The sequence below is a fragment of the Harmonia axyridis genome, chromosome 2 (assembly GCF_914767665.1).
Source record: "Harmonia axyridis chromosome 2, icHarAxyr1.1, whole genome shotgun sequence".
In the NCBI taxonomy this organism is placed as follows: Eukaryota; Metazoa; Arthropoda; class Insecta; order Coleoptera; family Coccinellidae; genus Harmonia; species Harmonia axyridis.
This window is the reverse complement of record NC_059502.1, coordinates 46,515,028-46,531,357: the sequence shown is the minus strand read 5'-3', so window position 1 is coordinate 46,531,357 and position 16,330 is coordinate 46,515,028. Positions and strand designations below refer to the sequence as shown.

At 36.9% G+C, this 16,330-nt stretch overlaps 1 protein-coding gene across 1 annotated transcript; it reads left to right on the top strand.

The window, feature by feature from the left end:
• The first annotated feature begins 1,650 nt into the window (after nucleotides 1-1,650).
• On the top strand, nucleotides 1,651-2,688 carry LOC123673329. The gene has a single exon (XM_045607814.1). The coding sequence runs from the start codon at nucleotides 1,651-1,653 to the stop codon at nucleotides 2,686-2,688; it is 1,038 nt and encodes a 345-aa protein (XP_045463770.1).
• Nucleotides 2,689-16,330: the final 13,642 nt, after the last annotated feature.

The window sequence follows — 16,330 nt, the reverse complement described above, 5'->3', positions numbered from 1 at the left end:
AGCAGATTGATTGAGCTCAACAAACTGAACCAGAAGTGGTAGATATGATTGACAAGCTGGAAAATTATTAATTCGACCCCACTTATCCTTATGAATGTCATAGAATACGCCACTGGTGACCACTTTATTTCTCAAACGGAGTCTTTTGATTTAATGTTTATGGAACAGAAACACTGTATTTCTGATATACACAACTTCGATTGTCAGCGAACAATGCATTGAAAATGCGATATTTTCCGAAATTTGTGTACGTGAATTAGAACAATAATTATATTAATATTTGGTAGCAGAATGGAAACAATCAAATCTTTCGTATAAGACGTAAAGAGTGATACTGACTGATATGGAAATCACAACATGTGCGCTAAGCGGCAGAGATCACAGCTGTTTTGAAATTGCGATAAATACTACATTAAAATTCATTCAAAATTCAACTGAAAAATTGAAAATTGAACTGAAAAAAAAGGACGTTCACTTGGCGTGAACACCTACCTTCACATACACAGCCAGTATACTGACCTGTACCAGGACGGATCTGCAGCAGATTAAAAGATGCATCAGAAAAACACTCACTGGGTGTGCTGCATCAGAATTCAGCAACAAAAAGGGGGGGCCGCGGGCTGGTCAGCATTGAGAAAGCTTGTCTGAAAGAGGAAAAGAACATTAAGCAATATTTTAACAACATAAACTCACCTTTTCACCGATGGATAGCGGCACAACAAGAGAACAATACCTTGTTCCGAGAGGAAAGCAGCGGGGAACCTGAAACAGAGAACTGGATAAGAATACTAGAACAAAGTTGGCAGGCAAAAGCCTTACATGTATGGTTCTTCGCTAGCTTACACCAACCCGACGTAGACCAGATACACTTCAACACCTACCTTACGCAAGGATACCTATATCCACAGACAGAGGGCACTCTGTTCGCGATCCAAGATCAGGTAGTACCGACGCGGACCTACAGCAAATATATCATGAAGCTATCCGTCGAGAACACGAAGAGACAGTGCAGCATTTTTCCTCGGCCTGCTCGTCAATTGCTGGAACTGAATACTTGGTCCGTCATAACAGCATGGGGAAGGTCGTGCATCAACTGCTGTACCTGCAATACCAACTGCTTCTTCACTTCACGCCATATCACCTATACTCTCCACAAGCGGTCATGGAAAATTATGCATTCAAGATATACTGGGATCTGACAATGATGAAAAAGGAGGAAAATTACGCGGTCATAATAGACTTCGCAGTGCCTCTGGACTGCAACCTCAAAAAATCATACGGCGAAATGATCAACGGATACGAGGCGCTGTCCCGACGCTGATATGATGATTTGTGGAGGCTGGATAGAGTGGAGATAATGCCATTAATAATAACAATAGTTAACATTCAGTTGCCTCGAAGGACGGAAGATAACCACACCTACGAGAATACACTTGTTGACGATACCTGGGGAGTAGGCAGATTGAGACCCCGGCGTAAAGTCAACGGTTCTTGAGAATGGCTCCAAAATCGGAGCCGAAACGTCGAACACGACAAAATATTAGACGCGGTCCAATCCGGAACACACAAAGTTCAAATATTTCCTACCGCGGAAACCTATCCGATCATATTTCACGCCTCTACGGAGAGGACATTTTGAAATCTTCCAGAATGTATTCATCCCTTCTAATTCGCAGATCCAAACTTCTTTGTGACTCAACATTCCTCAAGTCATGCCGAGACAACAAGGTCATTCCTACAAATTTTCGATTGAAACACCCAGACGGTTCACCTTCAACCGTGAACATCCTCGCAAAGTGCTGTCATGCCTTAATCCGGAAAACCATCCACAACATCAGACGAAATCTCGATACAACCAACTCGTCACTTTATCATCACTTCGGAATTTTATCGCTTGCTAACATCCATCCTATTATCTGGGACACTTATCCTAGAATCTCTATCGAAAAGGCAGATCATATAAGTGCAAAAAAGACCGATACCCAGAAGAAAAAACTGTTTTTCCTTCTCCAACACAAAATCCCACCTAAACAAACATCCAACCCCCCTGTCCTGATACACAATCTCTCCAATACCCCCATCGATCAAACCACTCGAGAGCTTCTATCTAAAGGATTCAATTTTTGTACCACCCCACACAAACAACCAACCGAAACTATCAATACTCAGGTGGAATCCGCCATATCGCACCTCCCCCCAACTGAAGCCGAGGAAACACGTCAGGACATTGCCAGCACCCTAAGGAGAGCCAAACTTCCTCCATCAAACATCTCACGTTATGAAAGAATATGCCTCAGAAATCTCCATAATAATACCGATATCATTGTCCTTCCAGCCGACAAGGTTGACGCTGCGGTTATTCTCAACACTTCTGACTACGTGGAGAAGATGTCATCCCTACTGAAGTCTTCAGAATACAAAACCACCCCGCAGGACCCTACAACCTATCTAAAAAAGAAAACCAAAGCTCTCATCACTGCCTCGAAGCTACCGATAGAAATCAGAAAATCTCTCATCCCAAGGGAAAAATCTTCTCGAATCCCTCGAATCTACGGATTGCCTAAAGTTCACAAACCGAACATCCCTCTTCGTCCAATCGTCAGTGCCTTTGGATCCCCAACTCATCATCTTGCTAAATACTTAGCTTCTACACTTCAACCACTAGCTGAAGAATCATCATCGCATTAAAGAATTCTTTCCACTTCATCGAAACCTTAAGAACGTATCAAATCCATGAGTCAGACATTCTTGTCAGTTTTGACGTCGTATCTCTCTTCACCAATATTCCACTCAAAGAGTCCCTTGAAATACTGGAGACCAAACATCACATACCACAGGATACATTGACCCTTATAAACCATTGCATGTCGAACACGTACTTCCTCTTTCAAGGTACATTTTACAAACAGGTGAAGGGTGCACTCATGGGATCTCCACTTTCTCCAGCCATCGCTGATATTTACATGGAAGATTTTGAAACCAACGCCATCGAATCGTTCCACCTAAAACCTACTTACTGGCTTCGATATGTGGACGATGTCTTCGTCATATGGCCACATGGACCCGAAACTCTCCAAGACTTCTTTGATCATCTGAATAATATAAATATCCATATCAAATTCACTTTGGAAGTTGAAACCAACAACTCACTCCCTTTTCTTTATGTCCTCGTAGCGAAATCCAACGATTCCTTCACACACACGATTTACAGAAAACCAACCCACACAAACCGCTACCTGAATGCAAATTCACACCATCATCCGTCTCAAATCAACTCCGTATTGAACTCCTTAATCCATAGATCCATAAAACTGACAGATAACCTACACATTCAAAAAGAAATCAACATCCTTCAAACCGCCCTACAACAGAATGGCTACAACAGTCAACAAGTTCAGAAAGCCATCAACCGACATCAGACCCATACACAACAACCCAAAAATCCTCCAGAAAATTTCCCTCATAAAGCTTTTCTACCTTTTATCAAAGGTGTCACTGACAAAATCAGCCGCATACTACGAAAACAGGATATGAAAACAGGATATAAAACTGTTTTCACAGCCGATAACAAAATTTCCAAATTTCTTCGAACACCAAAGGATACGATATATATATATATATATATATTTTTTTTCTTTTTTTACCTTATAGGATTGGTATCTCTTAGTGCCGGGCAGAATTTGCCAAGGCATTTCAGATAGAAGTAAGGAACTTCCGTACTATTCTAACATTTGCTAGTATGACCTCTTTCTGTGCTGTACTAATGAGGTCCACATCTAGTTATATATATATATATATATATATATATATATATATATATATATATATATATATATATATATATATATATCAACAATTTTAATTCCCAATATACAACAATAGTTATAAGTTAGATAAGGGGTGTGGGAAAATTGATAAGTGTTATAATGTCACTCTTCTTTATTTCATTTAGTCGACGTTTCGATCCCGATGGGGACCTTCTTCAGGACTCTACAATAGCAATAAAAAACAGTCAAAATAAGGCAATCACAAAACATGTAAAAATAGTACATACCTACCGAAATACAGAGTTGTAAAGATCTTATTTGAACACAAATCAATAGCTCTCAAGAAAGCAACTAACAAGAACATCAACAACTTCAGCGAAAAAAGATCTGATACTTCGTTAGTAAAGGAGTAGAAATCAATTATAATAAGTAAATAAGGTAAATAGAATAATCAACAAAATGAGAGGTGACAAAATATGCAGTGAGGTGTACATTGGTCAGACGTCTCAGCTTCTGAAGAGAAGGATTGCTCAACACAAAAGCGACATCAAGAATTCAAGTAAGATTTGTGCCCTAGCAGACCATACCCGGGACAAAGATCATCCAATGAATTATGATTCCACCAAAATCCTAGAAATTGAAGTTAGTGGAAGAAAAAGATGTTTCTTAGAGATGTATCATATTAAACGCCAAACCTGTTCGATGAACTACAGAAGGGATGTAAATAATATCAGCTCCATCTATTCTTATTTGATTCATTATGACCGGTTCGGTGGGAGAGAATTGGACGGATCACATACACAAAGAATTTCAACAAGTTCAGCAGTCGTAGGGATAACGTGAAAATGAATTCTGTGTTCTAGGCCATTTCTGTGAGAGGGGATTGGTTTCGGTTCATGGAATCTTTCAAAAAAAAAAAAAAAAAAAATCGCATTTGTTCTGAGTTCGGTGAGAGTGAATTACTGCGACCAATGTGATTTAATGCTACTCTATGTTTCATCTGTCATGTGCGTGTATTCTGTGGCAAGTCTGGTTGACAACATTTTTGACAACCTCTCATTTTGTTGATTATTCTGTTTACCTTATTTACTTATTATAATTGATTTCTACTCCTTTACTAACGAAGTATCAGATCTTTTTTCGCTGAAGTTGTTGATGTTCTTGTTAGTTGCTTTCTTGAGAGCTATTGATTTGTGTTCAAATAAGATCTTTACAACTCTGTATTTCGGTATGTACTATTTTTACATGTTTTGTGATTGCCTTATTTTGACTGTTTTTTATTGCTATTGTAGAGTCCTGAAGAAGGTCCCCATCGGGATCGAAACGTCGACTAAATGAAATAAAGAAGAGTGACATTATAACACTTATCAATTTTCCCACACCCCTTATCTAACTTATAACTATATATATATATATATATATATATATATATATATATATATATATATATATATATATATATATACAGGGTGTTTCATCATAAACTGGACAAACATATATATTCGTGTAGAGGACATCGGGAGAATCATTTTTGCCTTATACAATATATCCCGTTTTCGACGCATAAGCGAGATACAGGGAGTTAAACGTCAATTTTAAGCAATATTCTTATGGGTGTGGTCAGTTTTGTATAACACTCAAAGAAACGGTTTTTGGTCAAATCTCAGTATTTTTGGGTCCTCTATTCAGAAAAGTTGATGAAATCCGAAAAAAGAATTACAAAATGGCGGAAAACCTGCAACGTTCCTAATTTTTTTTTCCGGTGGTCAAATTGAATTTTAGTTTCTGAATGAACACAATTTTCTAAGAATTTTTGTGCAAAAATTTTTTCAAAAATCGAACACAAATTTTTTTTTACATGTCTACAGCGATAAAAAAATTTCACCCGAAATGGATGAAATTTTGTACAATTGTACTCCCTCAATTATCAATCACGAATATGAAAACAGAATTGTAAAATATTAAACGGTTTCGTAACTACAACCATTCAAATGTTTCGTTCAAACCTCCAAAAAAAATTTAGAATGGCTTCTTAGAGTCAAAATTATTAAATTATTGCTATTTCCAAAAATTCCGGATGCTAAAATGTATTTATACAAAAAAAAATCGGTGAAACTTAGTTGGGAGTCGAACCCTCGATTCCAACGTAAGTATTAATGAAGAAATTAAGACAGTTCTAAGGATATTAAATAGGGGTAAATAACCAGTAGAATTCTATGAGCTACGAACTTCCGTTGCTTCGCAACGAATATTAATATCCTTAGAACTGTCTTAATTTCTTCATTAATACTTACGTTGGAATCGAGGGTTCGACTCCCAACTAAGTTTCACCGAATTTTTTTTGTATAAATACATTTTAGCATCCGGAATTTTTGGAAATAGCAATAATTTAATAATTTTGACTCTAAGAAGCCATTCTAAATTTTTTTTGGAGGTTTGAACGAAACATTTGAATGGTTGTAGTTACGAAACCGTTTAATATTTTACAATTCTGTTTTCATATTCGTGATTGATAATTGAGGGAGTACAATTGTACAAAATTTCATCCATTTCGGGTGAAATTTTTTTATCGCTGTAGACATGTAAAAAAAAATTTGTGTTCGATTTTTGAAAAAATTTTTGCACAAAAATTCTTAGAAAATTGTGTTCATTCAGAAACTAAAATTCAATTTGACCACCGGAAAAAAAAATTAGGAACGTTGCAGGTTTTCCGCCATTTTGTAATTCTTTTTTCGGATTTCATCAACTTTTCTGAATAGAGGACCCAAAAATACTGAGATTTGACCAAAAACCGATTCTTTGAGTGTTATACAAAACTGACCACACCCATAAGAATATTGCTCAAAATTGACGTTTAACACCCTGTATCTCGCTTATGCGTCGAAAACGGGATATATTGTATAAGGCAAAAATGATTCTCCCGATGTCCTCTACACGAATATATATGTTTGTCCAGTTTATGATGAAACACCCTGTATATGATAACTATTGTTGTAAGAGCCAAAATAAATATATTGAATGAAATTTAAGGGTCTTTAGGCTCGGGTTTTGGGAGTAAATGATTGACTACTCTTTATTCTTTGCCAAGCTTTCGCATTAATTTAATGCTTCTTCAGGGCTTCTGCAAAAGATCAATAATATACAATTAATAAATAACACATTTCAGAAAACAAACAAATTTACTCACTGAATGTGGGGTTTTACATGGATAACATCTGCCACAAACGTTGTAACCAATAAAAACAAAAAGTTATATTTTGATTTCATAGGAATTCTTCAAAAACACGTCAACTAAATCTATTTTACAATTCAAAAACTCTTCCGGTTGATAATCTTATTTATACACAATTTATTAACTTTCTTCTTCTTCTTCTTCTTTCACAAAATCCCCACACTGGATAGCAATAAGCCCCTTGCTCCAACCAGGAGGGAACTGGGCTCAGCATTGATGCTATGTACCCAAAGTCTGTAATATGTGATGCTTTAATCCTCTCTTTCTGATATTGTGGGATGATTCCTGGGGCTGCAGAGTCTAGGTTGGACCTATATAATCCCACAAGGAAAACCATTTTAAATTCGAGTATAAACCATAATAAATCAAGCATGCTAGAGCAAAGCAGCGACAGACAGGCAATCATACAAGTGGAAGGACACAAAAGGTAGTAATGCGTGCTGACAACTGTTATTAGGCTACACGCAAACAGCAAAAAAAAAAAAAATACAGGCATCCGTTTGACCCACTATCTCACAACTTTATCAGACAAGCCTTCAGGAATGCAAAAAACGCATCATACGCTCCCATCTCACCAGAAAACAAAACTTCGTAAATATTAATAGGTAGTTTGAAGTTCATCTGGGTAAGACTTTCATATAATAAATCAGAGTGTAATTTCAATCTATCGCAATCAAAAAACAAGTGATAAAAGTCAAAATTCTCGCCACACTCGCACAGGGGAGAATCAACAACTCTCAGCCTGTACAAGTGGGGCGGGGATGAACAATGACCTGATCGCAGTCTGCAGAAAGTTGATATATAGCTCCTGGGTCTGTCAATCTTATGGAACCAGTGTTTTAATATATAAGGTCTATTATTGACCATTTGAGCATAGATTTTACCTTTAAGTTTACCCAACTCGCCAAAGTCCCTACACCATAGTGTTTTCAATTGTCTTCTATAGGCAGGCCACAGTTCATTAGGTCCTGCTACTAGTGTTTGGGGAGTGGAGATCAATCTACCTTCATTAGCCAATCTATCTGCCATGTCATTACCATGGATGCTTGAGTGACTTGGCACCCACAAACATGCTATTCTCAGATCTAAATTTTTGGCCTCCCAAAACTTCTCCAGCATGTCCACAGTGTTTATATCCACATTGGAATCAAACTTCCCAGATTTTATGTATTCTAGTGCACTAAGCGAGTCAGTTACTATAAGTGTTTTTGGTATCTTTTTGGATATTACTAGATCCACTGCTACACTAATTGCATATATTTCTACAAGGAAGATGGACCAATGGTTAGGAAGTCTACCATTCATATTAATTGAGAGGGTGGAGGAATAAATGCCATACCCCACTGATGGATGTCTTGTCGATACTGAGGCATCGGTGAAGAGGCATACATGAACGCTAAACTTGTTGTTAATATATTCCAGAAACTTGGCATTGTTGTCGATCGCGCCCTTTGGAAGGCCTGATGTGAAAATTGGTATGGTGTTTGTTCTTATATGATTCTGAAGTTCGAAATAAGGGAGTAATTTGGCCTGCCAGATGGTCGCATGCTCTTTAATCACTTCCAGGTAAGCTTCTATATAAGGTGGGATTGTCCCATTAAACCACAGTACATTAAGATTCTCTGCTCCTCTCATCATCATCAACAGTGTGTGATCTTTAAGACGAAAAACCTTGGAAATATATTTGTAAGCCAACCACCTCCTTCTTATATACAGGGGCATTTCAGCACTTTCAGAGAGCAGGATGTTAATAGGCGTTGAGCGCATCATTCCTAGTACTACCCTAAGGGCAGCATACTGTACACGATCTAATTTGGCCAGAGTAGCCTTGGCACACCTACCATAGATCAAGGAAGCATAATCTAGGTGTGGGCGAACCAGTGTTTTGTATAATAGTAGTAAGGAACTGCTATGCGAACCCCAATATATACCCGATATGGACTTGATACAATTTAGAGCATTTGTTGCCCTTACACAGGCCGAATCAATCTGTGGTCTCCACTTGAGTTTTGAATCCAGCATTACTCCAAGATATTTAGTTGTCGTTTTCCATGGTATGTCAACAGAGTTCAGAGCCAAGGGCTCTGGGAAAACAGGTAGTCTGGACTTGGCCAGTATCATAGCTGATGACTTTTCTGGGGCAATGTGTAGACTACGATCACTCATCCACTGGGATACTCTGTTAAGAGCGGTGTTCAATGTAATCTTCATCCTGACGATATCTCTGCCACGAATCAGGATCACCAAATCATCTGCAAACAAGATGCAAATTATTTCTACTGGGAGTAGGTATCCAGGCAATTTAATGTAGAGATTGAATAATATTGGGCTAAGCACTGATCCCTGTGGAAGTCCTGTATTGGGCTTATGGGGACCTAAAAGTTCACCAGAGATAGCGCTATTTATATATAGTTCTCTATTCCCAAAAAGTTTACAGATGATTCTCACCAAACTTGGTGGAATCGAGCATGCCTCCATATCTTCCTTGAGTACATCCAGTCGAACATGATCATAGGCTGATTTAATGTCAATAAATGCCGCCATCACATATTCTCCAGCATTAAATGCTTCATAGACGAGGGTGGTAAAGGTGGTAATAGCATCATATGTCGATCTTCCTCTGCGAAAGCCAAAAATATTGTCATCATCTAACTTCTTCTCGATCAGAGGTTCAATTTTGGTTTTAATTAATTTCTCAAATATTTTCGTTATGCAGGGGGCGAGAGAAATCGGACGATAACTACCGGGGAGTTGGGGCGGTTTATTAGGTTTCAGGAAAGGGATAATTCGATATTTTATCATTGCTTGTGGTATGATTCCTGTTTCAAGTATGTCATTGTAAAGCTTGACCAATTTTAGTTTGTAAGACGTCGGAAGGTTCTTGTAAAGTGGATAACCTAGACCATCCAGGCCAGGTGCTGAGTTTTTGGTAGTTTTTAATATCATGTCAAGTTTGCTCAGGGTGAAGACAACAGGAACTGATACAGTTTGGTAAGCCAGAGAGAGAGGAGATGTCTGAAAACCACCCAAGATCAGACAGGACAGATTGTCGTCAATAGGGGGAGAAACAGGGGTTTTGAATCCTCCATAGAACTTTTTGATTATTTTCCAGGAGTTCTGAGAGCCAGAAAAGCTCAAATTTAGACAGAAAGATCTGAACGTCTTCTTTTTTGTGCGTCTTATTGTATTTCTAGCCAGAGCTTTCAGACGGTTAGCTTCGATCCAGTTTTCCATTGATGGATTTCCAATAAATTTTGTAAAAGCTTCTCTCCTTAATTGTATGGCCCTGGACACCTCCTCATTCCACCAGTGGACTCTATACTTACTCGAGGGTTTTCTACTGTAACACGGGATGGCATCCTCCGCACTACTTGCTATCTCCCTCAAAATGTCCTCAGCACATAAAATATTGTCTTTATTCGGTGATATTATCAAGTTAGTCTGATATCTAGACCAGTCAGCCCTTCTAAGGTTGAACCTATGAGTAGAGAGAAACATGGGTCTGGGGAAGTTCAATGCATCATCGTTTATATGAACCAAAATAGGGGAATGATCACTGAATCCAGCATCATGATGCACCGCCCAATCACATTTCCTGGCGATATTCGTGGAAGCAACAGTCATGTCAGGCGCACTTCTATGCGTTGACGGGTTTGTAAGCCTAGTTGGAGTCGGCGAGTTCAGTAAAACTAAATCACTGTTTAGAAGGAATTCATAGAAAGACTCTAGGGTTTGAAATTCCGGAACCCCATGCAGTATGTTGAGTGTTAAAGTCACCTAGCCAGACAGCGTTACCACTCAAATAAGGCAGAAAAGCATCCCACACAGACTCCGGCACACGAACATCAGGAGGGAAGTAACTTAGGATCACCGACAGACTATTGCCAACCATCACACCAATAGTTTGACACCTATCTGGAAGTAGTGAAGAATTAATTGACATGGCCTTAGTATGAATATGTGACTTGATGGCAATGGCAAGACCACCATAGCCATCCGCTCTCTCCTCACAGATGATTTTGTAATTAGTTATTGTGAATGAGCTGTCGAATTTCAAAAGAGAGGGTTATGATGTCAGGGTTAAATTGTTTGATAAACAACTGTAAATTATCATAATTTGAATTGATTGATCTAATGTTCCATTGTAAAATCGTGAAGATGTTTATATTCGATTGGGTCATTTGGCAAGTTTATAAATTATTCAAGAGGGCTTAGATCTATGGAATCTTCCATAGATACATCCTCCTCCTGAGTTACAGGAATGCTTTTCGTTATCCTGTTCTTATTTTCGGCTGAGTTTGTTTGAAGTTTTGCACTGTGGTGTATTTGGGCTGTTGTAACCATCTTTTTGGGTGGAGACAGATCCATAGAGCTAGATTGGGAAGGTTGGGAGAAGGAGAAAATGTTGCTATCTAAGGATTAATATGTAAAAACTTTCATGGGCTTTAGAATCATAACCAGGGCTAGTTGGGACTTTCCTTCTGTGGACAGTTGCAGAAGCCTTTTTTATATGAGGAGGGGATTTAGGAGTGGGATTTATGTTTTTCTTTGATACTGCTGAGAAGGATTGTTGTGAATTGAGAAAAGGAGAAGGAAAAGGATTTTGGGTTAGGTTTTGGGAGCTTTGGCTTAGGCTAGGATAATCAGCATCCGTTAGTATCGGAGCTCCTCTAGAATTCTTATTTGCTTCAAAATAAGTCATATTATAGAAAGCCATGCATTCTTCAATTTTCTTTTGTTTCAAATATTCATTGCAAGATCTATCGGTAGCAACATGAGGCTCGATGCAAAAAACACAGTTTGGGGGACCATCACAAGCTTGTTCATCAGGGTGTGATTCACCACACTTGTGGCACCTGAAAGCTCCTCTACATAGAGCTTTTACATGACCATACCGGAGGCACTTCAAACATTGGATGACTGGTTGAATGTAAACTGATACTGGAGACAAGGTGTCGAATAAAACCAATTCTTTTGGTAGGTTATTACTTTCAAATGTCAACACACAGGTGGTCGGAGGAACGTATGAAATCACATCATTTATTTTGATTCTCTTATTTAATCTACGCATTTTCATTATTTTGCAATCCGGTTGATAACCTCTACCATATTCTATCAAATCATCTTCAGCAATGTCCAATCCAATATCCCTAACAACACCCATTGTTGAGATCATACGTGAAGGAATGTTTCGATACTCATAGTGAAAGTTTAAGCTAGTACGAAGCCAACTTGTCTAACGTACTTGAAGAAAAAAAAAGTAAATATAGATTAAAGAAATGTCAAAAAAAAAGAGGCAAAAAAAAAATTTGTTATCTATTATTGCTTAGGTGAAGTTCAACTAATTGAATTATTAAAATAATCACTACAAGAGTGAAAAGAATCAATTGCTATTATGTCAGCAAGCATTTAGAACACACTCACCAACCAGGATTAACAGAAAACACAGGGTGTAATAGGGAAATCACTGCACACTATGTTGCTCTGTCAATTGTCGAAGCGAGAATCATATTTATTAACTTTCATCTAAGATAACACAATAATGACATTTGATTTTTGATGGTTATGTTTCTGTTATTATAGAAAACTAGTCTCTCACTCCTCTTTGTTCCCTGTCTTCTTTATTCATCTATTGGGCCGTCATAAAAAGGTTCCATTTTTATCCTTTCTAACAAATAACTGTATATAGAGCTTAATTTGTTCGTATCTGTCTTCTTATTTATGGTTTCATCTTCTTTGTTTATGTTAATCATTTCGTGAATCAATCTTTTTTGATAATTTCTCTCTGTTTTGAGTACCTCAACACCTTCAAAATTCACATGATGGTCCAGATTATGCGCATGCGCAGCCAATGCACATCTCTCTGGGTATTTTCTTATGTCCGATCCATGTAGCGCCACTCTACTTTTCAGCCATTGAGAGGTATGTCCTATATAACATTTGTCGCAAGTCTCACATTTTATTTTATAAACGACATTACTTTGGAAGGATGTTGGAATGGGGTCCTTTATTTTGGTGTACAATGACCTCACCGTTTTTTGATTTTGGACTGCAATTTTGATGTTTTCCTCTCTGAACACATTTTTCAATTTTCCCGTCAAGTTTGTAACATTTGGATACGATGCATAATGTGTTCCATCTGTTGTCATATTTTGTTCTTCTGTTTGTTCATTTTGAGTGGTACCATTAGCATATAGTAATTTCTTAATCATGCTGTTAGGATAATCATTTTCTTTAAGAATCTGGTGTAATTTTTTAGTCCTTCTTCTATGAATGATTTATGGCATATTTTTGATATTCTTCTTTTCATTTGGTTTATTGTGTTAATTTTCACATTTATGCCATGGTCTGAGTGGAAATGAATAATTTTGTCTGAAATTGTGTCCTTCCTATACCATTTCAATTTTATTATTTTATCTTGTCTATATGCTCTAGTGTCAAGGAAGGGTACTGAGTGATGGAGATCTTCTGTTTCTAGTGTGAACTGTAAATCTACACAAACCGAGTTGAACAAGTCAAGTGTCAGTTGAATAAATGTTTCTGGTACTATCATCATGATGTCATCCACAAACTTTTTTACGAATAGAACAGTATATGGTAATTTAGGTAAGATTGAGTCCAACTGATGGTCCATAACATACTGTGCCAGAATAGAGGACAACTTTGAGCCCATCGCGCATCCGAAAATTTGTTGATAAAATTCTCCCTGAAACGTGCAGTAATTATTTTCAAGAAGAAAAGTGATTATTTCTATAAATAAATTCATGTCTAAGTTCGTGTGCGGTCTTATATTTTCCCACTTAAGCTTTAGAATTTCGATGATTTTTTTTTTTCTAAATTTCCGAACAAGTTGACAACGTCCAGTGATATTAGTCTGTGGTCATCTGGTATCTCGAAGTCATTAATTTCCAGTGCATACTGGAATGTGTCTTTGACGTAGTATCTATTGTCGGTATTATAAGCACTTTTTAGCGCATCCGCCATAAACTTCGACAGTGAATTTACTGGAATATCTACGCCAGAAATAATTGGTCTTAGTGGATGTCCTTCCTTATGTAATTTTGGATTTCCATAAATTTTAGGTGCTACTCCATTATAAGTTTTCATTTCTTTGGCCTGTTTTGGTGTTATATATTCCTTCCGTTTTAACGTTTCAATGTATGAATTGCACTTTTTTTGAATGCTCTCTGTTGGGTCCCTAGATAGCTTTTTGAAGTCCTTAGAATGAAGTATAGTTTTCATTTTTTCTTTGTATATTTGATGATCCATAATGACAGTTGTACCGCCTTTGTCACTGTTTAAAACAACAAGGTCATCGTTGTTCTTTAGAAATTCTTTTGTCTCTCTAAACCATTCATTTGTTGGGTTTTTATTATCTACATTATGGATCATCAAATATACAAAGAAAAAATGAAAACTATACTTCATTCTAAGGACTTCAAAAAGCTATCTAGGGACCCAACAGAGAGCATTCAAAAAAAGTGCAATTCATACATTGAAACGTTAAAACGGAAGAAATATATAACACCAAAACAGGCAAAAGAAATGAAAACTTATAATGGAGTAGCACCTAAAATTTATGGAAATCCAAAATTACATAAGGAAGGACATCCACTAAGACCAATTATTTCTGGCGTAGATAGTCCAGTAAATTCACTGTCGAAGTTTATGGCGGATGCGCTAAAAAGTGCTTATAATACCGACAATAGATACTACGTCAAAGACACATTCCAGTATGCACAGGAAATTAATGACTTCGAGATACCAGATGACCACAGACTAATATCACTGGACGTTGTCAACTTGTTCGGAAATTTAGAAAAGAAAAAAATCATCGAAATTCTAAAGCTTAAGTGGGAAAATATAAGACCGCACACGAACTTAGACATGAATTTATTTATAGAAATAATCACTTTTCTTCTTGAAAATAATTACTGCACGTTTCAGGGAGAATTTTATCAACAAATTTTCGGATGCGCGATGGGCTCAAAGTTGTCCTCTATTCTGGCACAGTATGTTATGGACCATCAGTTGGACTCAATCTTAACTAAATTACCATATACTGTTCTATTCGTAAAAAAGTTTGTGGATGACATCATGATGATAGTACCAGAAACATTTATTCAACTGACACTTGACTTGTTCAACTCGGTTTGTGTAGATTTACAGTTCACACTAGAAACAGAAGATCTCCATCACTCAGTACCCTTCCTTGACACTAGAGCATATAGACAAGATAAAATAATAAAATTGAAATGGTATAGGAAGGACACAATTTCAGACAAAATTATTCATTTCCACTCAGACCATGGCATAAATGTGAAAATTAACACAATAAACCAAATGAAAAGAAGAATATCAAAAATATGCCATAAATCATTCATAGAAGAAGGACTAAAAAATTACACCAGATTCTTAAAGAAAATGATTAACAGCATGATTAAGAAATTACTATATGCTAATGGTACCACTCAAAATGAACAAACAGAAGAACAAAATATGACAACAGATGGAACACATTATGCATCGTATCCAAATGTTACAAACTTGACGGGAAAATTGAAAAATGTGTTCAGAGAGGAAAACATCAAAATTGCAGTCCAAAATCAAAAAACGGTGAGGTCATTGTACACCAAAATAAAGGACCCCATTCCAACATCCTTCCAAAGTAATGTCGTTTATAAAATAAAATGTGAGACTTGCGACAAATGTTATATAGGACATACCTCTCAATGGCTGAAAAGTAGAGTGGCGCTACATGGATCGGACATAAGAAAATACCCAGAGAGATGTGCATTGGCTGCGCATGCGCATAATCTGGACCATCATGTGAATTTTGAAGGTGTTGAGGTACTCAAAACAGAGAGAAATTATCAAAAAAGATTGATTCACGAAATGATTAACATAAACAAAGAAGATGAAACCATAAATAAGAAGACAGATACGAACAAATTAAGCTCTATATACAGTTATTTGTTAGAAAGGATAAAAATGGAACCTTTTTATGACGGCCCAATAGATGAATAAAGAAGACAGGGAACATAGAGGAGTGAGAGACTAGTTTTCTATAATAACAGAAACATAATCATCAAAAATCAAATGTCATTATTGTGTTATCTTAGATGAAAGTTAATAAATTGTGTATAAATAAGATTATCAACCGGAAGAGTTTTTGAATTGTAAAATAGATTCAGTTGACGTGTTTTTGGAGAATTCCTATGAAATCAAAATATAACTTTTTGTTTTTATTGGTTACAACGTTTGTGGCAGATGATATCCATGTAAAACCTCACATTCAGTGAGTAAATTTGTTTGTTTTCTGAAATTTGTT